This window comes from Amphiura filiformis, chromosome 8 (assembly GCF_039555335.1).
Source record: "Amphiura filiformis chromosome 8, Afil_fr2py, whole genome shotgun sequence".
Taxonomy (NCBI): domain Eukaryota; kingdom Metazoa; phylum Echinodermata; class Ophiuroidea; order Amphilepidida; family Amphiuridae; genus Amphiura; species Amphiura filiformis.
The window spans coordinates 33,844,524-33,871,096 of NC_092635.1; the positions used below are offsets into that span (position 1 = coordinate 33,844,524).

General features: G+C 34.1%; 2 protein-coding genes across 2 annotated transcripts in view; both read left to right on the plus strand.

The window, feature by feature from the left end:
• The window catches only part of LOC140158975 (uncharacterized), a 564,514-nt gene that overhangs the window by 488,306 nt on the left and 49,635 nt on the right, over window positions 1–26,573 (plus strand). The gene's annotated exons all lie outside the window — the stretch shown is intronic.
• On the plus strand, window positions 22,361–23,139 carry LOC140159492 (uncharacterized). The gene is made up of 2 exons (XM_072182981.1): window positions 22,361–22,458; window positions 22,686–23,139. The coding sequence occupies exons 1-2, from the start codon at window positions 22,361–22,363 to the stop codon at window positions 23,137–23,139; spliced, it is 552 nt and encodes a 183-aa protein (XP_072039082.1).

The window sequence follows — 26,573 nt, forward strand, 5'->3', positions numbered from 1 at the left end:
ATGCCCAAAACAAGTTAATTGATTTGTATTGCTACTTATTTGAATAACTTAAAGCTTGAGTTATAAACCTTTATTTTATACTTGATATAAACATAGCAGCACACACCTCGCCCACCCCCACTCCCCACCCCACACTCACAGCCCCACGCACATCCGTACAAGCACAAAAAACACAACAGTTGACATTAATTTTACACTGAGGAAAAATAGTAAAATGAATACTTGAGAATCTGCTATTAATGTTGTAGCCATCAGGATAACAACAATGCCAGTAAAGTACGTTTACCATATCTTGGAATACCGTTATAAATTGGCGAGACATGATTTTCAAAGGCATGGTATAATTTAATTGCATACATTCTGAGTTATGTCTGACTTGACCAGAGGCATAAAGATTGTAATGAATGCAGCATCATTGCCAAAATTTACAATGGTCATAACTATTATAAATACTACATTGTTTACATCAGTTACAAAATAAGAGATAATTACAATTTTATAGCAATCATTGATATGGTAATTTGTATCTTATTTTATTTATCTATACGTTATATCTCCAGGGAGCAATTGCAGACACAGTAACAAAAACTGTTGTAACATAATCTTCTGAATAACTAAGTTAAAGCTTATTATAACCTTTTCACTTAACATAGCTACAGATGCACCGCACCCACAAACACACCCCCACTCACCCCACGGAGAACACCCACACAGCCCTCCCCCAGCTCACTCCTTTCTCACACACGCACCCTCCAACAATTATGCAAACACAACAGCAGTTTAGACATTCATTTTGTACTAAGGAAAATAGGAACATGAATTCTTGAAAATCTGCTATTAATGCTGCAGCCAATCGGGACAACAACAACGACAGTAAAGTACGTTTACCATATCTTGGAATACCGTTATTAACGGGCGAGACATGATTTTCAAAGGCATGGTATAATTTAATTGCATAAATTCTGAGCTTAAGACTGAGTTGACCAGAGGCACAAAGATTGTAATGAATGCAGCATCATTGCCAAAATCTACAGTGGTCACATGAATGGAATAAAGACGAATTAATGTGTTCTTTTGTCTCTAGTTAACTATTATAAATATTACATTGTTTACAATCGGATACAAAATAAGAGCAAATAAATTAACATTTTATAGCAATCTTTAATATGGTAATTGATCTTATTTTATTTATCTATACATTATATCGGCAGGGAGTAATAACAAATTCCAGACACAGAAACAAAACTCTTGAAATTAATTCTTCTGATTAACTTAAAGCTTGTGTTATAATCTTTTCACTTTACATAGCAGCAGATACACCGCACCGACACACACCCCTACACTCACCCACTCAGAACACCACACCCCCTCCCTATCTCACCCCTTTCTTACACACGCACCCTCCAACAATTATGCAAACACAACAGTATAGACATTAACTTTGTACTGAGGAAAATAGTAACATGAATACTTGTAAATACGCTATTAATGCTGTAGCCAATCAGGATAACAACAACGACAGTAAAGTACGTTTACCATGTCTTGGAGTACCGTTATAAATTGGCGAGACATTAATTCTGAGCTTAATTCTGACTTGATCAGAGTCAAAATGTTATTTTATTTTATTCATTTAATTAATTTTATTTATTTATTTATTTATTTGTTTGTTTGTTTGTTTATTTATTTATTTATTTATTTATTTATTTATTTATTTATTTATTTATTTATTTATTTATTTATTTATTTATTTATTTATTTATTTATTTATTTAATCAAAATCAAACCAACATTATTGCTTACTTTTATTGATATTACACCAATACCTTATTCTAATGGTCACATTAATGGCAAAAAACCCAAATTAATGGGTTCATTTTATTTATTTAATTTTATTTATTTATTTATCAAAATCAAAGAAAAAGGGCATTGGAATAAAATTGACTAAAATAACATAATATTAATGTCTTACCAAGGAGCAGCAACAACAAATGCCAGAAACACAAACTGTTGAATTATATTGACAGAAAATTGAAAATATGTCAACGAAAGACGTCTGCCTCGAAGAAACAACACCTTGGATCAAGATAAGTATGCATCTTGTCATTAAGAATATCACCAATTTTGTTTGATATCCCTGGTCATGAACCGTATATGTTTTACGCGGCCAAGATTATGATTATTTTATAGAATTCTGTCACATCGTCTGCTGATGATATGAGTTTTATAATACCAGGTGTGTTTACGCATAATCCTCACAAGAAATGGTCTCTAAATTAATGCATTTCACAAGTTATTAATGCATAATAAATAAACACCTTAGTCTGCAGCAGTCAATTAAAATTACCTCCAAAACAATTTTCTTTGACCTTCACTTTTTTTAATTTCAATTGCCCTCGAACTTGAATTATCTGAATAACACAGTTGTTAATGTCAAAATGGCGATAAGGTCAGTGAACGAGGCTACCCGCCAATATCATCATTATCATCGTCAATCCAATATTGTCCAAACGTTCCGTCTGGCAGGCCGTCGTCTGCCCTCGAATGTAATTTAGCAGTGAATACGTCTGCTGTCGATTTTCCCGCCCAAGGTCGTGCTCTACGAATAATAAAGGTTTACCAAATTAGAACGTCAATATTTCAATTTGCTTGTACAAGGTTACATTTAAGTTCGATTGAAGATACATAGAATTGGTAACATGAAATAGTGTAGGGTTTGATTACCCGAGCCCAGGGAAGGGGAGGTCATGTGAGGGGGCGGGTTTAATTCAATGCAAAGCGCTAGAATATGAGTAGTATTTTTAATGCATGTTGAGCACGCAAAAGCTTATTGATTCTCGTGTCAAAGACTTCTTGACCGTGTCCGCCGTACGTATGGAGCTTAGTTACATGTGTCTATTTGCAAACCCGTATTAAATGAAATCCTATGCATAGTTATTTTTTCAAAGGATTTAATATGCGATGAGAAAATTAATTTCAGTTGACCAAGAGTAAGCTATGCTGTTTAAGATATTTTAAAAAACAGAAGTTAAAACTTCTGGTTTTTTTGCATGTGTATTATTATTATTATTATTATTATTATTATTATTATTATTATTATTATTATTATTATTATTATTATTATTATTATTATTATTATTATAATAATAACAATAGTAACAGCAACAGAAGCATTACTAATCACAATCAATTATATACTATCTACTGAAGATAGCAAATTTTAAATTTTGCAAAAGCAATCACTAACGCAACAAAGAAGTAGAATTTATGAAAATGAATAAAGCCGTGAAGGATGAGAAGACAACATAGTATTATTATTATTATTATTGTTGTTGTTGTTGTTGTTGCTGCTGCTGTTGTTGCTTTTATTGTTGTTGTTGTCGTCATCGTTATCATTCCCTTAACAACACCACAACGACTACCTAAAAATACAAATTCTTCCTCAGTGGCAAACCAGAATCAGGAAAAACTACATATTGTTTTAAACCTACTCCCAATTTTTGGGATTCAAAAATATTATTCTGTTTGGCTAAATCAAACATAGCTTTATCTTAATCCTTTAGTTAGTTCTAATTGGCCATTAATATTTGACCAAATTTTGGAAATAAGGGCTAAAACATGTATTTTAAAGTGTTTTTTGTATGCTGTGACAATTAAGCCCAACGACTTGAACTAGAACTTATTTCAGGTTACGCAATCTAAATTTTGGAAACACATTTTCTAATATCTTTTATAAACAATTATCAAAATTAACACCCCCCCTCCCCACCCCACACACCCCCTCCCACACAAAAGAAAATATGGGCAAGCACATAACCTATACTCTAAATTTGGAATGTTTAGGCCTGAACCAAGTCTTTGAATTTTGTGACTGCAATTGTAAGAAATTGTGCAAAATTGCATGTTTTTGGCCCATTTTCCCTCAAATTGCAAAACTATCAAAATTTGTCTTTTATTGCCAATTAGAACTAACTAAAGGATTAAGATTTAGCTGTACGTTTCATTTGGCAAAGTAGGCTAATATTTTTTAATCCAAATAAATTAGATCCGTTTTTTTCTGGAATAGGGAGTAGTATGTATTTCTTCTGAGTAGCGTAAGTAAAATGTTGAGCATAGCGTCTTCTATTCACTTCGTGTCAGTTAACAGACAGGTAAGAAATTATTATTATTATTTGTTATTATTATTATTATTATTATTATTATTATTATTATTATTATTATTATTATTATTATTATTATTATTATTATTATTATTATTATTATTATTATTATTATTATTATTATGATTATTATTGACAATAGTAACACTAGTAACAGCAACAGAAGCATGACCAATCACAGTCAATTATATACTATCTACTGAAGATAGCAAAATTTTAAATTTTGCAAAAGCAATCACTAACGCAACAAAGAAGTAGAATGTATTGAAAATGAATGAAGCCGTGAAGGATGAGAAGGCGAAATGAGTGTGGTTATTATAAGCGGACGGAAAGCAAACATCAAAATATTTATAAAAAATGTTTTTGTTCACTATTATTCAGTCTGAGAGTTAAAAGACGTAATATTTTAAGGACATCGATGGTCAGCTTTACATAATTATTCGCCACTTGATATATGCTTCCTTTTCAATATTCTAAGCTCTTGAGCTGGCTGTAAAAGGAAAACATTAAGGACAACAACAAAAACCAGCTTTGCTCTGTCTATTTATCTATCTATTTAAGATGGTTGTGTTTTTTAATAGCTACTTGTCTTACAGCTCGCTTCAAGAGTATACAATTAATTCTCAGTTGACCTTATGTTCACCTCGAGCATATAAATTGCCCCAACGCTATACTTCAGCGAAACATCATAATGTTGTTTCATGCAATATAATTAATGCACGCGGCTGGGGGAAATTAATTCGTAATATAAAATCAGGGGATGTTCAGGTTAGTCTCAGATGTTTTTGAAACATGTTGAAGGCGATTTTTAAACAAATGCCTTTCATATTTTATATACAGAATTGACCTATAATTTAAGTTTGAGTATTTAAATAAAAAAATATTCCAATACAGGACATTGATATTCACTTAAATATTTAATGGTGTAATGGTTTGTACCGCCATTTGTATTTTCTTTTTAGTAATTAAGTATGTGGTCATGGGGATTCAAAATTTTAGGGATTCAACGGGTTTTGTTATCAAAAATTCCTAAAGGAAATTCGCCATGTAATTATAATAGACTCTACTTAATTTTTTTAAATAGTAAAAACAATTACAAAGAATACAAGATATTGAGGAAATTGGATTGGGACCTGTTGTTTATTTTTTACCTTACTGATTATTATTATATCGTTTTATTATATCAATGATAATGATAGTATCTTATTACAACAACAACAACAACAACAACAACAACAATAATAATAATAATAATAATAATAATAATAATAATAATAATAATAATAATAATAATAATAATAATAATAATAATAATAATCTTACCTGTCTATTAACTGATACGAATTAGTAAATAGAAGACGCTATGCTCAACATTTTACTCACGCTACTCAGAAGAAATACATACTATTCTATAAAAAAAAAAGTGGAACTAATTTATTTGGATTAAAAAGTATTAGCCTGTTTGGCCAAATAAAACGTAGCTAAATCTTAATCCTATAGTTAGTTCTAATTGGCAATAAAAGCCAAATTACAATAATTTTACAATTTTAGGAAAATGGGCCAAAAACATACAATTGTGCACAATTTCTTATTGCAGTCACAAAATTCAAAGACTTGGTCTAAGCATTCCAAATTTGGAGTATAGGTTATGAGTTTGCTCATATTTAGTTTTTATTGGGTGTGTTAATTTTGATAATTCTTTATAGAAAATATTAGAAAATGCGTTTCCAAAATTTAGATTGCGTAACCTGAAATTAGTGTCAGTTCAAGTCGTTGAACTTAATTGTCACAACATACAAAAAACACCCTAAAAATACATATTTTAGCCCTTATTTCCAAAAATTGGCCAAATATTAATGGCCAATTAGAAGTAACTAAAGGATGAGGATTTAGGTATGTTTGATTTAATAACAAAACAGAATAATATTTTTGAATACCCCAAAATTGGGAGTAAGTTTAAAACAATATGTCATTTTTCATGATTCTGGTTTGCCACTGAGGAGGAATTTGTATTTTTTCGGTAGTCGTTGTGGTGTTGTTAAGAGAATGATAACGATGACGACAACAGTAACAACAACAAAAACAGAACAATAATAATAATAATAATAATAATAACAATAACAATAACAATAACAATAACAATAACAATAACAATAATAATAATAATAATAATACTGGTATTCACAAAAAAAAAAAAAAAGAATATCTCCATCTACTGTGTAAAATATATAATGATAACGAGGTGAACGAGGTGGGACCTTTATAAACATACGTACAGCTGCGTCACAGCATACAAATGTTTTTTTTTCAGATTCTCTCAAATTTAGCAATTGACATTCTAAATGGGAGTGATACACATGATAATCACAATAATTTCACCAAACCCAATGTAATTTGTGACTAAAGTTAGTCATCATTCGTGAATACTGACTAATGAATTTTACATTCGGTCAAAATAGTTATCTGAGATCGTTTATGATTTTCTTCGCTGACATTGTAGAAATAGTGAAGTGTTATGAAAACATGAATGGCATATAATCGATTCATGTGAACATAGTGATTTAATTTTCATAGCCTTGAAGACTTTGTCGTTTTTCATTTTCTTATAACTCGCAATGTCGTCGTGGCTGCACGACTAAACTTATTGGGCACTGAAACCAAACCGCACGAGCTTAATTTGCACTATTTTGTGAAAATATTTTTAAGTACTTTCTCAAGAACCACTGAGTTTAGTCATGACTGGATTACCTGAATGTAAATAGGGTAATTATTAATACGACTATTAAGAGAAAAACTATTTTATGTTTCCAGAAAACTTAATATCACATAGATCATAATTTATATAATAATATAACTCGTGAACAAAAGGTTACGTTTGTTACAGAAGTCATCTTCGTGCAGCAATAATTATTTCTACAAATCGTTCCAAATCGTTCGGTGATTATCTAATAATTGGAGGATATTGTATGAGAGTTACACAAATGAATGAATGATATGAAATAATGGCATGCGCTTAGAGTTGAACTAATCTGTATTTGTGCTATTTTTTTATACCAACCTGATTTATTGTTATTGTTTCTATTTAGTGCAGTGTCATCAGTCATTGTCTTTGTTCGTCGATATAATGTTCTATATATCTACCCTGGTTAAAGAAGATTAAGAGTTTATGACATAAACAATACGTGTAATTATATAATTAATAATGCGATTATTTTTAGATTTGGTGCCGGTAGGAAAATAAGGGAGTTCAGATCAAAATTGGAATGAAATTGATCAAACTACAATCCTCAAAAAAAGTCTTGGAACACTTTTGTGTCAACATGGTCAAGAACGGAAAACTTACACCCCTCTCCCCGTGCAATGTTGGGAAATGCCAATGTCTTCACAGCAGTTTTCCAAAGTGTTCCAACATTGATTGATGGGGAGAGGGGAAGGGTAAATCATTGTTGAAGGTGTCATGTTTGTCCATAAACCAAATACACGTCATTTCCATGATCATTGCATTCAAATTCTGTCAGGAATTACGACAACGTGTACCAAGTGTTCCAAGTACTTGTTTCCAGGATTGTACGCACTGGTCTGCCGCTATAGGAAAACAATATTAGTGGATGGCTTCGAACCCCAACCGCCTCGGACCGCCGTAGCCCTGACAGAACCCTTGGTTTAACCCCATTCTATTGTTTCGATCAATAGACACCGGCACAACCGTCGGTGTTGACAGGGCACCGGTGATCGGCCGGTGATTGGAATTTGAAGCCATCGCTTACCTGATTTTGGAGAAAGTGGACAATTATATTTGTAGAAGAATTCACTTTAATTCTTTTCTATAATTTAGTGTTTTACTTTCATGATGCTTTACTCCAGATTCCAGAACACACTAAATTTTTTAGACTGAATAAAAGTCCTGTTTTGCCAAATGCAACATAGCATCGATAGTTAGTTCTAACACTAACAGGCAATGAAAGTCAAATTTTAATATTGGGTAAATTTTTGTAAATAAGGGTCAGAAACATGTGTTTTTATGGTATTTTCGTATGCTGTGGCAATCAAGCCCAAAGATTTGTACAAAAACTATTTCAAGTTATGTATTCTAATTTTTGGTAAACACATTTTAAAAAAAAGTTGTTAAAAATACATCTTTTTGATAACTACTTATCGAAAATAACATAAAATACTAAAATTATTATAGCCATTTTAAAGCCTATTTTCCAGAATTTTGAATACTTAGACTTGTGTTAAGTGTTTTGTCCCATTTCCCCTCAAATTGTAAAAAAATATTAAATTGCTTTTATTGTCAGTTAGAACCAACTAAAGGGTTCGGATTTAGCTATGTTTCATTTGGCAAAACAAGAACTTATTTTTTTATTCCAAATTATTAGTGATGTGTTTTCTGGAATCAGGAGTACTTCTGTCTCTCCTACTTTTCTCTTTTTCTTCTATTCTTTTCATCTTTTCTGATTAATTTCTTCTTGTTTTTATTCTGCTTCTTCCTTTTTCTCCTTTCTTGTTTTTTACTCTTCCTTCATCCCCCATTTTCTCTTTTTCTACTTTTATTTTATTGAGGAAATGACAAAGGCTGCTACCTATCACATACAAATAAAGTTGAAAGAGAACATACAGAACTCAAAACGTACCTTTCCGCAACACATATTCACGACACCTATCGAGCTGAATAAAAAACGTCCCTTATGGTTTCATATGTCAGCGCTTACTCACCCGATCCTTACGAGCTCACTTCATTCACGGATTCGGTAATTTTGTGACACATCCATAGAATATAGATCTTAAAAAAAAATTTCTCCTTCTTCACCTGCGTAGTTTGACATGCGGATGAAAAAGGCTAAAGTTATTATTACTTGTTGGGTAGATACGTATACGGGTATTATTAAAACCATGGTGTGAATGCCAATGGGCTACTTAATATATGGAGATATAGTCACACTATGTGTGATGGGGGAGGACCGCAAAATCATATTTATTAGCTTGGAATGTGAGAATGTGAGGGGGAAATCATTAGGTGAGCTTTTTGGCTCGTCACAGGAGCAAATCAGATATTGAGATCTACATAGCGTTTTCATTGATAGCTATATATTTATTGCGTTAATATCGGGTTGCATATATAACCAAGTATTGCTTCAGATGAACAAAGGAAAGAAATTTGTATTTTGTAAAAGGACAAAATCATGTTTCATTTGATTTGTTTGCTTAAGTGTTTTCAAACTGTAGTTTTACTCCCTTCTATTTGTACCCCTGCGCACCCCATCCCACCACCTACACCCACACACCCCACTTAACAGACCATGTGTGTTTGTCTTACATGTCTCACAGTGTGTATTTTTAAAGATATTTTAGAGTCTAAATAACCAATTGACGGTTGTGGGTTACGGTCATTGTATAATGAATGTTAATAACAGAACTACTATTACTACTACTGCATTAATTGTAAAAAGGTACATGAATCCTATTTTATTTGTCATTTTTATGTGAATGGATTTTTTTCACAAAAATTTATGAAATGCTAATTACAAACTTTCAAAATATTTGACTTCTTAATTTGGAAAACTGATGCATAAAATAATGAAAATGATGCACAAAATTAATCTCGGAACACTAAAAGTTTACAAAGTCCACATGATTTTTCCTGATATTTATATAAAAAAAAATTATAAGCAAGTAATTCAACTCAGGATGTACATTTACGTGAACAGCACATGGATTGAATTCGTAGTGTCCAAGGCAAATCATTTCAATAGCTAATACAACTTTTATTTTTCCATATTATCGGGCACGTTATTTTACATCGGTTTTGCGAGCAAAGGTAAGTCAACATTAGTGCCGTGTCCTTCTAGATGTACACAAGCATGAAAAGAGAATGCCCCAATTTACCACTATATGCTATATTATATTGTGGTTGAATGACCTTGACGCTTACCTGCGGAGTTTTTGATCTCCTATGATATAAGAGGCAAAAATGTGCACTTGAAGGTCTAGAATACCATGTGATACTAAATGGGTTAACACACCTTGACACATTTCCATGCACATTTCGGCTTATAACATCAAACTCATGTGTTTTGTAGCCCTAATATTTTCACATAGTGACATAATAAACTTTTCCGCTAATACTAAAATCTCCATTTTGATGAGAAAAGTGAGGTGTTCTTACTAATCGGAGTATCCTCTTTAATATTGTATTAAAACAATGATTTTCCTGGATAAATTTCAATATCTACATATTGTGAATATGGAGAATATATGTTTGCATGAAGTCCGATTGCATTCAGTCCTTCACTATTAAGGTGGTTGAAAACTGAAGCATTAATGCCCCAAGAGGTTACAATCGGAACATTGATAATTCATGAGATTCCTTTAAACAACACACGATTTTCATACGTCATGTGTTATCTTGTAAGCTATTAATTATGAGATGTAGAATAGTTGCTAAAGTAAAGATTGTTTGTAGTAAAATTGATTATAATTGAGTCTATAGATCATATTGTTATTGTCCAGAAAGTCCACCTGACTTTTCTTAATATTTATAAGCATGTAATTCAACGCAGGTTACAACCATGATATTATTACGTGAACTGCACACGGATCGCGAGTTGGTTAGTGTCCAAGGAAAATAATTTCAATAGCTAATACAACTTTTATTTTTCCATATTATCGGGCACGTTATTTTACATCGGTTTTGCGAGCAAAGGTAAGTCAACATTAGTGCCGTGTCCTTCTAGATGTACACAAGCATGAAAAGAGAATGCTCTAATTTACCACAATATGCTATATTATCTGTGGTTGAATGACCTTGACTCTTACCTGCGGAGTTTTTGATCTCCTATGATATAAGAGGCAAAAATGTGCACTTGAAGGTCTAGAATACCATGTGATAATAAATGGGTTAACCCACCTTGACACATTTCCATGCACATTTCGGCTTATAACATCAAACTAATGTGTTTTGCAGCCCTAATATTTTCACATAGTGACAAAATAAACTTTTCCGCTATTACTCAAATCTTCATTTTGATGAGAAAAGTTAGATGTTCTTACCAATCGGAGTATCCTCATGTTTAATAGCGCATTAAAACAATGATTGTCTTAGATAAACTGCAATATCGACTAATTATGAATATGGTGAATTACTTGTTTGGAAGAATTCGATTGCATTCATTCTTTTACTATTATATGATCAGTAAGGTGGTTGAAAAGTGGAGCATATAATGCTCCAAGAGGTTACAATCGGAACATTGATAATTCAAGAGGTTTCTTTAAACAATATACGATTTTCATACATGTATATATTATCTTATAAGCTATTAATTGTGATATGTAAAATAGTTGCTAAAGTAAAGATTGTTTATAGTAAAATTGATTATAATTGAGTCTATAGATCAATTTGTTTTCAAATAACTTCAGTTATTATCCAGAAAGTCCACCTGACTTTTCGTGATATTTATAAGCCTGTAATTCAACGCAGCTTATACCATAATGTTATTACGTGAACTGCACACGGATCTCGCGTTGGTTAATGTCCAAGGCAAATCATTTCAATAGCTAATACAACTTTTATTTTTCCATATTATCGGGCACGTTATTTTACGTCGATTTTGCGAGCAAAGGTAAGTCAACATTCGTGCCGTGTCCTTCTAGATGTACACAAGCATGAAAAGAGAATGCTCCAATTTACCACAATATGCTATATTATCTGTGGTTGAATGACCTTGACTCTTACCTGCGGAGTTTTTGATCTCCTATGATATAAGAGGCAAAAATGTGCACTTGACGGTCTAGAATACCATGTGATAATAAATGGGTTAACCCACCTTGACACATTTCCATGCACATTTCGGCTTATAACATCAAACTAATATATTTTGTAGCCCTAATATTTTCACATAGTGACAAAATAAACTTTTCCGCTATTACAAAAATTTTCATTTTGATGAGAAAAGTGAGGCGTTCTTACTAATCGAAGTATCCTCTTTAATAACGTATTAAAACAATGATTGTCTTAGATAACTACAATATCTACATATTGTGTTATGGTTTGGATGAATTCCGATTGTATTCAGTTCTTCTTTATTATATAATCAGTAAGTTGGTTGAAAACTGAAACATATATAAATGCGTTAAGAGATTGCATTCGGAACATTAATGTAATGATCCAATTGAGGTTCCTTTGAACAACACACTGTTTTCATACACATATTATCTTATAAACTATTAATTATAATATGTAAAATAGTTGCTAATGTAAAGATTATTTGTAGTAAAATTGATTATAATTGAGTCTACCGATTATAGATTGTTTTCAAATGACTTCAGAAAGTCCACCTGACTTTTCCTAATACTTATAAGCCAGTAATTCAACGCAGGTTATACCATAATGTTATTACGTGAACTGCACATGGATCGCGCGTTGGTTAGTGTCCAAGGCAAATCATTTCAATCGCTAACACAATTTTAATTTTTCCATATTATCAAGCACGTTAATTTACATTGGTTTTGCGAGCAAAGGTACGTCAACATTAGTGCCGTGTCCTTTTAAATGTACACAAGCATGAAAAGAGAATGCTCCAATTTACCACAATATGCTTTATTATCTGTGGTTGAATGACCTTGACTCTTACCTGCGGAGTTTTTGATCTCCTATGATATAAGAGGCAAAAATGTGCACTTGAAGGTCTAGAATACCATGTGATAATAAATGGGTTAACCCACCTTGACACATTTCGGCTTATAACATCAAACTAAAATATTTTTTGCAGCCCTAATATTTTTACATAGTGACACAAATCAAACTATTCCGCTCTTACTAAAATCTTCATTTTGATGAGACAAGTGAGGTGTTCTTACTAATCGGAGTATCCTCTTTAATAACGTATTAAACCATCATTGCCTTAGATAAACTACAATATCTACATTGTAAATGTGGAGAATTACTTGTTGGGATGAATTCCGATTGCATTCAGTCCTTCACTATTATATAATCAGTAAGTTGGTTGAAAACTGAAGCATATAAAATACTCCAAGAGGTTACAATCGGAACATTGCTAATCAAAATGGTTAAACAATACACGGTTTTCATACATGTATTATGTTATAAGCTATTAATTATGAGATATAGATAGTTGATAAAGTAAAGATTGTTTGTAGTAAAATTGAATATGATGGAGTCTATAGATCATAGATTGTTTTCAAATGACATCAGTTATTATCCAGAAAGCCCACCTGACTTTTCGTGATATTTATAAGTCTGTAATTCAACGCAGGTTATACCATAATGTTATTACGTGAACAGCTCACGGATTGCGCGTTGGTTGATGTCCAAGGCAAATCATTTCAATAGCTAATATAACCTTTATTTTTCCATATTATCGGGCACGTTATTTTACATCGGTTTTGCGAGCAAAGGTAAGTCAACATTAGTGCCGTGTCCTTCTAGATGTACACAAGCATGAAAAAAGAATGCTCCAATTTACCACAATATGCCATATTATCTGTGGTTGAATGACCTTGACTCTTACCTGCGGAGTTTTTGATCTCCTGTGATATAAGAGGCAAAAATGTGCACTTGAAGGTCTAGAATACCATGTGATAATAAATGGGTTAACCCACCTTGGCACATTTCTATGCACATTTCGGCTTATAACATCAAACTAAAAGATTTTGTAGCCCTAATATTTTTACATAGTGACACAAATCAAACTATTTCGCTCTTACAAAAATCTTCATTTTGATGAGACAGGTGAGGTGTTCTTACTAATCGGAGTATCTTCTGTAATAGCGTATTAAAACAATGATTGCCTTAAATAAACTGTAATATCTACATAAATTATTGTGAATATAAAGAATTACTTGTTTGGATGAATTCCGATTGCATCCAGTCCTAAAATACATCAAACTAAAATATTTTGAAGGCTTAATATTTTAACATAGTAACATAGTTACTTACAGCTTTTTTTTTTGTCAACGAGAATATTTATTTGAAAGTGAGGATGTAATCTGCTCCAAAAGTGGTGTCATTCGGAGCATAAATGCTCCGAGATGTTTCTTTGAACAATGCAAGGTTTTCATAATAGTTTTACTTTATTAAAGCCCTGCACGCTGTTTTGTAAACATGAATTGATTTGAACACTTTAAAATACTACTTAAACGAATCTGTTTCTAAACCTTAGTATCACATTCCTAGTCAATATCAGATGTATAACGGGTAAAACCTACTTGTTTTCAATTCTATCGGCCACAATTGTTGGCTTTTTCAGTGTTGAACAAAAAACAGCCAATTTAGCCCATTTAAACCATTGAGAACAGAACAGAGTATGGTTACTCAAACAAACCTTTTGAACACAAGTCAGAATACTGAAGATTTACTGATGTTTATCTATTATTTTTATGTCTTCTACCGGCACTTCATCCACATTGTTCTACTAATCTATTAGTATTGCGAGGAGCGGTAAATCAACATTATTGTCGATTTTTTCTTTTTTTCTGGCCAGAAATTAAAACCACAAGACTACAAAAATCTGAACATGACAAATTGGTTTCTTGTACCGTTTTTGATAAGTCTGTAATTCAAGGATTTGTTTGTAATTTGGAAAAACAAGCTCGAAAAGGATATGAGTTAATAGAGGTGTTTGGTAGCAGAGCCAATTTTGTTTGCTAATTTAATGCTTATCAGAGATTGTGTTCTTGTTGTTCATTTTAGAAATTCACGGAGTGGTTTAGACGTATACAGTAGAGCTCATTTCCAGTTATTATTCGTGTCTATTTCCTATGAACAACTGGACCAAAATAAAATATACATGTACATATTGAAATGTTCATATTTTTGGTTGTACAATGACTTATCCGCGATCGTAATCCATTCCTACAAAAATGTACAAATTCATTAATATGAATATGTCAAATATAGAGCTAACCCAGTGGTCGATAGTCACGGTTCGGTTAGTAAGCTTGCAAATGAGGGAATTATTGACCTGCCCCTTCACCATGTTCACTATCGTGCTATGTAAGTGGGCAATGAGTCACGTTTGTCTGGTACCAATCACTGGGGGTTATCTATATCGTGCGTTCAGCACCAGATTGATCTGGAATACCAAAATCTAACGTTTAGTAAGTTATTGCGTGTGATTTGTAACGCGCGAGGTTCGCGCTGATGCGTTATGATTATACGCATTATGCTATTCAGATCCAGTTCGACTTTCAGCATTATCCGCGTGCACGCGCTTTATGGCGGCGCGCTGCGGTGTGGGTCCATACGGATGTAGAATAATCTAGATTCGTTTAATTCTATGAATAGACCGTGGTTTGGGAGAAATCTCATATCAGATCTGACTAAAAACTAATATTGCTCATTTGACGATGTCATACGTTACATATTATTGTTCGAATAACCTATGACTTTGCATTACCTGGGCTCACATTAGGTAAAAGGTATTTTAACCTTAAAGTGCTTTTAGGTAATGATTTGGAGTCAGGAAATATTGCATATAACCATTGACCAAACTACTATGCAAAGATATTGCGAGAAGTGGTAAAACTACACCTTTGTCAGATATGTGTTTAAACAGTCGCTATGTTGGAGACACGACTGGATTTTGATAAGACCAGGCTACAATTATGCTCAAGACAGGCTAAATGCCTATTATAAGTATGCTAGTCTGTGTTGAAAATGGAAGAAAAAGAAATGGAAAACAGATTTGAAGATATAGATCAAGGAAAAGAAGACCACTTCCAACAAGTTAAGATGTAATAACATATTTAAAGGATCACTTCAAATCCTAACAGTTGGTTATTACGCAGATAGTGCTATTGATAGAATAAAACATTAATCTGGTAGCTTTATTCTGAAATTTAGGTCTGCATGCATTTAGGTACGTGTTTTTGAAAACTTTGAAAGAATCGTCGAATTTCACCATCATTTTCATAAAAAACGAAATATTAACCCTTATCTGACTAACGTATTTTTGTAACACGTGTAACGAGAGGGTAGTTGCAACCCTCCCCGAGTCCCCGGAACCCCCTCTAGAGTTTGCTACAAACATCCAAAGTCTATTTTTGAGATTCCAAAGGCCCCTCTTTCCATTGATACCAACAAGTACAAATATAGCCAGATTTATGTCCTAATAACGTCATAATTGACCAAAACCTAAATAATTCGGATTTATTTATTACGTGCAATGAATGATAGAAAACCACTATTCAGCAAGTTTCATGCCCATAATATTATATAAATAAAAGGACGAAAAGGTATACTTGGTCTTTATTTGGGCGGCCTACAGCTGGGTATAACCATTTTCGCTTAACTAAAAGAATGGAAAAGAACCAAAAGAATGGTTGCACAATTCGGTTGATTCACAATACGATGCGCCTCCAGCGTTTGCTGGGGGAGAGGTCAAAATACGCAGTGCATAATGGGAAAATGTCGACATCCAAAGCCCGCGTAATACGAATACAACACAGGAACATAATGTCATTGTGTGTTTAAATGTCAATATAATGATGTTACACGCAAATGCGCAGTAAAACTGTAATTGACAATTATAGTAGATCCATTTTCTTCTATTAATCACATGGAATCCTTCATGGAACTGTTTTTCAATATTATTATTATCACACTCGCGTAAAAATCCAATGGTGGCTGGAACGGCGATGTCGACCCTGAAAGTCAAATATTGAGCAACCGCTGGCGGCGCACCGTACTTGTGAATCGCCAGAATTACCTGGAGCTGTTTGGCGGTTTATCTGAATTTTTTCGGCAACAGAAAAAATGCATCTACTCACTTTCCAGTGGCGGAGAGGCAAAGGGGAAGCTTCCCCCTTGAAAACTCTTCCCCTCTCTCTTTTCCCTGTAGGATGCTGACCGCCCTAATATGTAAGATTTTTAGGCTTTTTTGTACACTTTGTATATCACTTTGACTATTTTTGTACAAATTTTTGACCTTGACTGTTGATTTTCCTCCTTCCTCTTCTGTAAAATTCCTGACTACACCATTGCCCCTTTCTACCCCACACATTTTAATTTGTATGGAGTATGCTAATAATCTGACAATGTATTACAGATTTAGAGATGTGATTAACTCGAAACTAATAAAAGAAGTCAACATTTTATCAAAGCATCTTGGCCTTTCTTTCCCCTCTTTGATTAACAACACATTACGTGTGGTTCCCATTGCCAGTGTATGTTAAATTCACTGATGATATAATACAAAAAGTTAAATATCTAATGATGCTACTTCGGATGTTATAAAATCAATAATAAAATGAGATGGTCATGCACTCTGGTGATCTGTGGAACATATTATCAGATTTATTGCGCTACGATTTCTAATACCATTGCCGACGAGTCAGAATGACAGCTGGAAATTAAGTGTCTTATATATCTCATAATATATTTAAATATATCATGCTTTTGTGCGTCTTGCATTTATGTAATTCATATCAGTTGGTAGCGCGTTATTCTAACTTAATCCTTTGCTCTTTAGCATTACTGGGCGTCGTCATGTGTGACCTAATATTGCAAGACTAATACGGTAACATTAATAATGTTTGTTGGATATAACAGGGCATCTACCTATCGGCCATAGCAACTAACTCTTCTGCTCTCACTGCTAGTAGATACGAAATTAAATTCTTCTATACAGACGGTATCCGTCCTTGGTTTAATGTCGGCCTTGAAATCCGAGTCTAATCAATAGTCATAAAGGTCTTGGATGTTTCTGAAAGGTCACAGTCAATCCCTTCCAGAAGGTAATTCTGTTAGCTATGGAAACGAAAGAAATGGTGCGGAAGTCATGAGAATTATTTCTCTAGGCGAAACCATTGCAGACTACACTATTATATAAAAGAGCGGGAATTATAGATTGCTTAAACGTAAACGTAATGTGGCAGTGCGTGACAATGCACTGGGATATCTTGCTTTTCCTTTAAACCTTTTTGTCAAGTAATGTCGGAAGCTCTTTAGTATTTCAAATCGCCAGGAGAGAAGGATGCATTGAGAAGGCTCTTCAGACTGCAAAGAGCTCCCAATTGCTCGGCCTCAGGAGTAGGCATTTGCCATCATCAAGAGCGTCTCGAGCATATTTTACCAGTGCCCATTAGGCATTATCAAAGATGCCTACTATGTTCGAGTTAGTGTCCTTGACTTCTAACGCTATGTTTTATCAATATTCCATTAATAAATAACAGTGGAATGGAATGCACGGTTAAGACTCGAGTATGGAGTAAAGTGGTAAGCCATGCGCTTGAAAAAACGGATGACAGATGATTTTCATCTTGATTTCAAATGGTCGAATTGAATGAGCGTAAGACATGCAACGTTTTCCATTTGGGAGCTTTGATATGTTTTTCATCATTCAAAGCATGTCTACATCTACGCTGATTGAGTCATACTGATTGCCTACGTCAAAAATAGATTGTGTTCCCTCCCTCCCTTGCTGAAATATCAACTAAAGACTTCCCAAACGCTTTAAGTAAAGCGATATGACATCGTGGGGGAAGAGAGATTGATTGATTGGGTTTTGTTTACATAAATGTAAATATGATTTAGTATCATCATCGGGCATCATCATCATCATCATCGCCATCGTTATCATCACCATCGCCATCATCATCTTCATTATCATCATCATCATCCTCATCATCGCCATCATCATCTTCATTATCATCATCGCCATCGCATTGTTGATGTTGTGAAATTTAATTAGGCTATGGACAGTTTTATTAGAAATATGGTGTAACATCTGATACCTCGACAAGCATTATTATAATCTAAAACATTGGATGTTTTAATGTTTTGTTTTATTGAAAGTCAAAAGCATGACTTATGTAAGTCATATTTACTTTGACAAAAGATGCGTGGAATCTATGAATATTAGTAGAATATAAGTACAGGTTACTCTCAAGTGTTTGTATATTTTGAGCACAAAGTGATTGTGTAAGAAAACGAATGTGGGTGACGAGACTACTCGAGTTTCCCGTGCAAACAAAACACTAACTATAAAAGCCGAATATAAACTCTATAAATTAAGCGACGAGCGATTGTCATTGACCAATCAAATTCATCGTTGCACCTTGTAAGCAAAAACAAGCTCCCGACTATTGGCCTTATAAAATATATCGCTTATTGCCACCGATTTATTACCGTCTATAAATCCGAATAATAGAAGCGTTTTCATACTTATAAAGTAAAGGATTTACACATCAGTTGCATTAGTATGTAATACATTCAAAAATAATATACGAAATGTTTGTAAGGTGTTCGTAAAATAAAAGGTCATCTGTATCAAAATGATTGATACCCACCAGATTTGATGGTCATTGAAAAGCCCGCTTCTTCCAAATTGATCCTATTGTTATATGACTCCAATTCCAGATCCTACGATGCATTTTGATGTGGTACATGTAGTCATAATCACTGAAAACCGATGAGTCCAAATCATTTTGATACAGCATGTGCATTCTATATAATGCATAAGAAATACTATTAAAAACTTGTTAACGGGTCTTAAAACTATGGAGAAAAAAACAGATTTCTAAATCTGTTCAGTGGAAAGAAGTCTACACAACTCATTTTGCAGCTTGATGTAAGCTCTACCAATGATTTTCAATAAAATAATCAAATTGGTGGATTTATCCCTAGCATTAATGCCATGTGCTAATACATCTAAAATTGTTTATTTCATCTTTCAAGATATTTTAGTCTCGAAAGTATGGTGTCCAACATATCTATTATGAATATTTTGGTATACTTTCAAGGACAGTCATTTTCTGAAGATTGGTGACAGGGTTAACTTTTTAACAACAATTATCGAGACTAACCTCAATATTTCGACGTGTGACACACGTCCTCATCAGGAGAACTCCTATTTTTAAATATTATTATTGATGCATCATTAATTGGCTCTTGAAATATATTGAATTGTACAAGTATGGTAAACATAAGGAGAGACAAAGAGTTCCGGTATTCTTTTTCTACTTCTTTAGCTTTAACTTTTATCCACGAACAAAAATAAATGTACATTCTTATTTTAACTTTGTTGCCTCTCTACTGCGTAATTTTAAAGGTCAGCGTAAGGGATATCATTAACTTTGTTATAATACAGACAATTGAAACCAGTTGAAAACAACTTTCTATTCTTCATTATTTTATCACAATTTGCTCGTTATTTGTTTGCCAGTTTGTTTCATATAAACACTACAATAATGTTAATATTTCATAACGTTACACGAAATAATAAATACTATTTTTTTTCCATTTCCTGAATTGCCATGCTAGATGCTACGTTCTTACATTATTACATTATTATTTAACATTGTTGCCTCTGTATAATTTATATGCTCTTGTACAACGCTAAAAACACTATGTATACATATGATCAACATAACTGTTTACAAATAAATACCTCAGCAAGTCGCCATCATCGTCGGGGATTGAACACAGGACCACCTCGCAAATACCTTTACTGGACACTCTTCAAAAGAAGTAGTAATAATTGTAGCTGTAGTCGTAACAGTGGCTTACCGTGGCCGCTCCTACCCCGGGGGGCTGAAGAAAATTCTATTTTGCCGCCCCTTCTTCAACATCCCGAAAAGGTTGACCCAATTTTTTTTTCCGGTGGTTTGCAAAAGTGAAAAAAAAAATTGCGCTAGCGCCCAAAAAGCAACACATTTTGATTTTGATTTGAGTACCATTTTTTTTTATCATACTTCTTCAAATTTTTCCGCCCTTTTATCTTTACTAATTCTTTTTTTCGCCCCTGCTTCCGCCGCCCCTTCTTTTGCCGCCCTTCTTCTTCCGCCTCCCCTTCATTTTTGCCGCCCCTGCTTTACGCCGGGGGCTCCTTTTAAAGCCCCCCCAAAATGTATTATTGTTATTATTAACACGTTCAAGTAGGAATAAATGTATAGTACATTGCGTTCATTATCAATACCTGCATCGATAACCGTTTCACTGATATAACCAGCGTGAAACACCATTAAACATTATGTTGTCGCTGATTGTTTGAGAGTTTCATTTAAGTAATCATAATTAGCCATGACGGAGGTAAAGGTCATGTATTAGTTGCCGTTGGTTCAACAAAGATACCAGCTGGGAACATGAAACGAGACCAGAACATGAATCAGTTTGAAGTCAGATCATGTTCCTTTCAAACCCTTATAATTAACAAGGTTAGCACACGAGATACCATTAACTTTGTTGTTCTACAGGCCATGGATTCAATGGCCTTTAGAACAACAAAGTTAATTCATTCATTGTTCTTCATTGTTTTCATAAAGTTTTGTTTGGTTGGTGTGTTTTTTTGCCTGTTTGTTTTATACAGCCACGACAACAACATGTTACATTCTTGCATTGCCATTCAATTTTGTTGCATTTACACTTGAACATCGCTAAAAACACTATGCATACATAGATGATAATGATGATAATTAAATTCAGATTAGTTTCCAAATAAATACCGCAAAAGGTCGCCATCATCACTTGGGATTGAACACAAGACCTCATGCAACAGTGGTAAGTACAATAACCAAACTGACTACTAACTCTCTCTTTCTACTTCTTTAGCTTAACTTGTATCAAAGAAAAATAACAGGCATGGAGATTCAGGAAATGACACTTTGTTGCCTCTGTATTGTGCAATTTTCAAGGTCAGCGTACGGGATATCATTAACTTTGTAATAATACAGACACTTGAAACCAGTTGAATACTACTTCCTATTCTTCATTGTTTTATCACGTTTTGCTTGTTATTTGTTTGCCACTTTGTTTCATACAAACACCACAACAACAACCATAAGAATGTTAATGTTTCATAACGTTACACGAAATAATCAGTTAATTGTGGGTCATGAGATCCCATTATCTGCCACTGGTAACCTGTAACCAGTGCTACCTGTTCAGGGCCGAGCCGTCGGCGACTAAACCATCACACTCACCAGTTTTCCTGGAGGAAATCAATGGTGTGGAGGGTAGCTGGACACCCTGGTGAAATTAGAAATAAGATTTGAAGAACATTAAGCACCTCCTTCGCTTGGCCAGCAAGTCGGAAGTAGCAAATATGACGTACGAACTACAGAAATGGTCACCGGCATTTTCTGCATTCTGGCAGGCGGAGGATCCTGTTTTTTAGGACAACGGCTTGCAGAGCCTTGTCATATTACATAAGTAATGTATGTCTCACCAACATGCTTATGTGGCAAGCATGGTGAGTATGCCTCAACGTCCAAGTAATTGTGACGGCACAACTAAGGACAAGGCCCCCAGTCCACAGAAGCTTTCAAGCCACCAACCACGGGAGCGGTAGGAAAGGTGAGAAAGCAGAGGGTGCTAAGAATCTCTGGGTTAGGACAGGCTCCCTAAAGGATTTGACATGTATACAACGGAAGGTCCCTTCTGAGTGTTGATCGATTGTGCGATCTAGAGAATGAACTAGACAACATAAGATGAGACATCATTGGACTCAGCGAAGTAAGACGAAAAGGAGAAGCTTTATATGATCTTCAAAGCGGTAATACAATATACTACAGAGGCACAGAGAAGGGTGGCGCTAGTGGAATAGGATTCATCATAAGAAAAGACCTCACAGCTAATGTCTTATGCTATAAGAGCACATCTGATAGAGTGGCACTGATGATCATCCAGTTATCAAACCAACAGAAACTGAGAATCATCCACATCTATATGCCAACCACAAGCTATAAAGATGACGCAGTTGATAAAGTGTATGAAGAAATCAATGGCCTTCTCAACCAAGACAAAGCACGCCATACAATCATAATGGGAGATTTTAATGTCAAGGTGGCAACTCAGAGAGCTAGAGAGCAGTTAATCGTCAATTTGGCATTGACGAAACTTCTAGACTTTGCTGTCAACAAAGGATTTAGAATCATGAACACATTCTTTAAGAAGAACACAATGTCAGAAAGATACAGCAAACCTTGGAAGCAGGCAGAAGCTACAAAAAGACAAAACAGCCATTAACACTGGGAAGATCACAGATGGTTGCCCTGCAAGATGAGGATGGGGAAGTAATAACAGACCGGGATGGAATTCTATCCAGAGTTGAACATTTTTACCCCGAACTCTACAGTAGCAAGATCCCAGTAGAAGGCCCACATTTAGTCTCAACTATAGCGATCCCAATATACCACCCATCAACGCAGATGAAGTAAGATCTGCCCTTAAGGATATGAAAAAAGGAAAGGCACCAGGAGAGGATGAGATACTGACTGATGTGTTGAAGGAGGGAGGTGAAGTTGAAATTAGTAAGCTAGCTCTATCCAACATGTCCAATGTTTATTAGCTTTTCACCAAAATCAACACCAATAGGCTCACTGCAATAGGCCACTCTCAACTTCTACTCCATTCTGAGTCATGGCCCAAGTTTCTGAGCCATATGTCACGGCTTGGAGGACACACTGGTTGAAGACTTTCTTTTACAAGACATAGTGGCATATTGCTCTGCATCACCTCATTTAAGTTTCAAAAAGCATCCCATCCTGCTCTTAGTCTTCTTCTAACTTCGTCAAAGTGGTTGTAGCTCAATGACCTGTAAATGTCATGTATTAGTTGTCGTTGGTTTAACAAAGACACCAGTTGGGAACATGAAACGAGACCAGAACGTGAATCAGTTTGTTTCAAGCCCTTAAAATTAACAAGGTTTGCATACGAGATACCATTAACTTTGTTGTTCTACAAGCCGTGGTTTCAATGAACAACAAAATTAATTCATTCGTCGTTCTTCATTGTTTTTATCCAGTTGTTTGTTTAGTTGTGTGTTTGCCTGTTTGTTTTATACCCCCACGACAACAGCATGTTACATTCATGTATTATTATTTAACTTTGTTGCCTATAAAATTGAACATCGCTAAAAACACTGTGGATAATATGTTAATGAGTATTAGTTTCAAAATAAATACCGCAGACGGTAGCCATCATCACTGAGAATTGAACACAAGACCTCATGCAACAGTGGTAAGTACAATAACCACTTGACTACTACTAGTACCAGCTCTTTCTTTAAAAAAAAGTTTGTATTTAAAAGAAAGTTGGCAGTTTTAGTTGTACAGGTATTATTGTTATTATAACATAGTGATCAAGTTATTTAGTGGTTTAGTTAGTGATAAATATTTATAATTTTATGAACAGCTTAACAAAACATCGCCTTCGTCAGCAAAGACCTGTATCTTTAACCGTTTCACTGATGTAACCGACGTGAAACACCATACATTATGTTGTTGAGAGTTCCATTTAAGTAATCATGATTAAGCATGACGGAAGTAAAGGTCATGTCGTTGATTCAACAAAGATACCAGCTGGGAACATGAAACGAGACCAGAACATGAATCAGTTTGAAAATCAGATCATGTTTGTTTCAAGCATTTATAGTTAACCAGGTTAGCACACGAGATACCATTAACTTTGTTGTTCTACAGGCCATGGATTCAATGGCCTTAAGAACAACAAAGGTAATTCATTCATTGTTCTTCATTGTTTTTAATTTTTGTTTCATGAAGAAACAATTGAAATAATAATACAATGACAAATGCAATTTCGAGGCAAAGGCACGTTTTCCATTTCCTGGGTTGCCACGCTTGATGTAACTCCAAAGAGGAAGACGAAAACCAGAAGTTATTGATTTTTATCGAAGTCATTCTAGAGGTATCCGTACTCATGTATTAGTAAAAAGTCTTACTTAGTATTTACAGACAGAAAGTATGTTTGCTTTAAACCAGTTGCTTACTTCTGATTGATGAACACAAGAGTAATGGGCCTAATTTTGAACCTTGTGGGACTCTACTAAAGTATACTTTTGAATTCGTACTTTTTAGTATTAAAATTCACATTCACATCTCCTAAATATTTCAAATCATAAACATAATATAAAAATAACTCTGAATCTGTAGTGTTCTAACCTATTAAGTGAAATACTACGGTTATCGTATCAAAGGCCTTTTATATTTAAGTCTAAATCAACTCCAATAATTGTGGTTTCATCATTCGCTACTGCATTGTTTATTTATTGGCAAGTTGAGAAAAATGATATTTTTTCTAAACATAGCTTTAGTTCTATATAGTAAATCAGAGACAATATGAAAGTGATGTAATTTTTCCATTACCATTCCTGAAAACACTAGATGTGCATTTTTGTGCAAGTTTCAATAACCCCGAAAAAATAACGAACCGTGTCTACGTATCAGTGGTATTGGTATTTTCACATGCATCAGCCAAATCCCAATGTTGCAAGAAAAACTTTCAGACCATAGATGGCGCTAAACAGGATTTCGTCTTCATCAGAAATGAGATCGGTCAGGTAGCGATTTAATTTTAAAAACAGTCAAAGAGTATCTGAAATACACTGTGACACAGTCTTTCTTTTCTAATGAGACCTAATCACTTTCAATGTTGGAATATTTGATTATTAACTATGAAATTGCCGAAGAGACCTACATTTTAGGCATTTTAGAGCAAGACGTAAAACGACTACGTTGAATCCCACGTTCAACAGTGTTAGGTTAAGTACAGTTGTCGCTCAAACAATGACAGTCATATAATTTATATAACTTATATAATGACTTGGAAAAGTACATGTTGTACCGGAATGAACCAACAAAACCGATAAACTAGACAATTATTCAACTACGATTATAGACTGCTATTGATCAAGATTGTTTTGAAGGAAAAAAAAAACCCTGAAAATATCATGGAAAAAAACCTAATGCATTTGTTTCCTATTATTTCCCCAAAACATAATAATAATAATGTGTGTCTGGTATGCCAAGGACACATAGTTATGAATAGACTGGGGTCGGTTGTTGCACCGCAACTTAATAATTGGGAAAATACTACCTATTCATACCTGCCTTTGTACCCGACATAGATCATAGCGAACATAATAGATCTCCGACGTACCTGGGAGAAAAGTTTTGACAACCCCGGGACCTTTTTTTACATTTTACTGGATAACTATGTTTTGTTCTCGCAACCCACATAATAGAAAAGGTTCACTACTCTGATTTTCAATCTGTATGTACAAAACATTCGTGTCATGACCGAGGCACCTTCGGTTTCCTACTCTTTACCATGACTTGACATACCGGGGCGTGTTGGTAATTTCATTATTTGCATATTCAATAGACCACGTGTGATTTGTATGATTCTATCAATTACAGTGATGATAAATGTATATTTTTATGTGACGAATTTGAAAGTTAAGGGAAAGATGATTCATTTCAATTGCAATTCTGTGCGTTTAAGAATGCAAGTGTTGTTTCTTAATGAAGCTTGAGGCTATAGACATTGGAGACGCCGCACTAATTTTACCTCGCATCTTTGCATTCCAAATATACAACACTATGCTCTAACGGTTGATGCTCTTTACAGCGTTATAAAATCAGTTGTGAGGTAGAGAATTA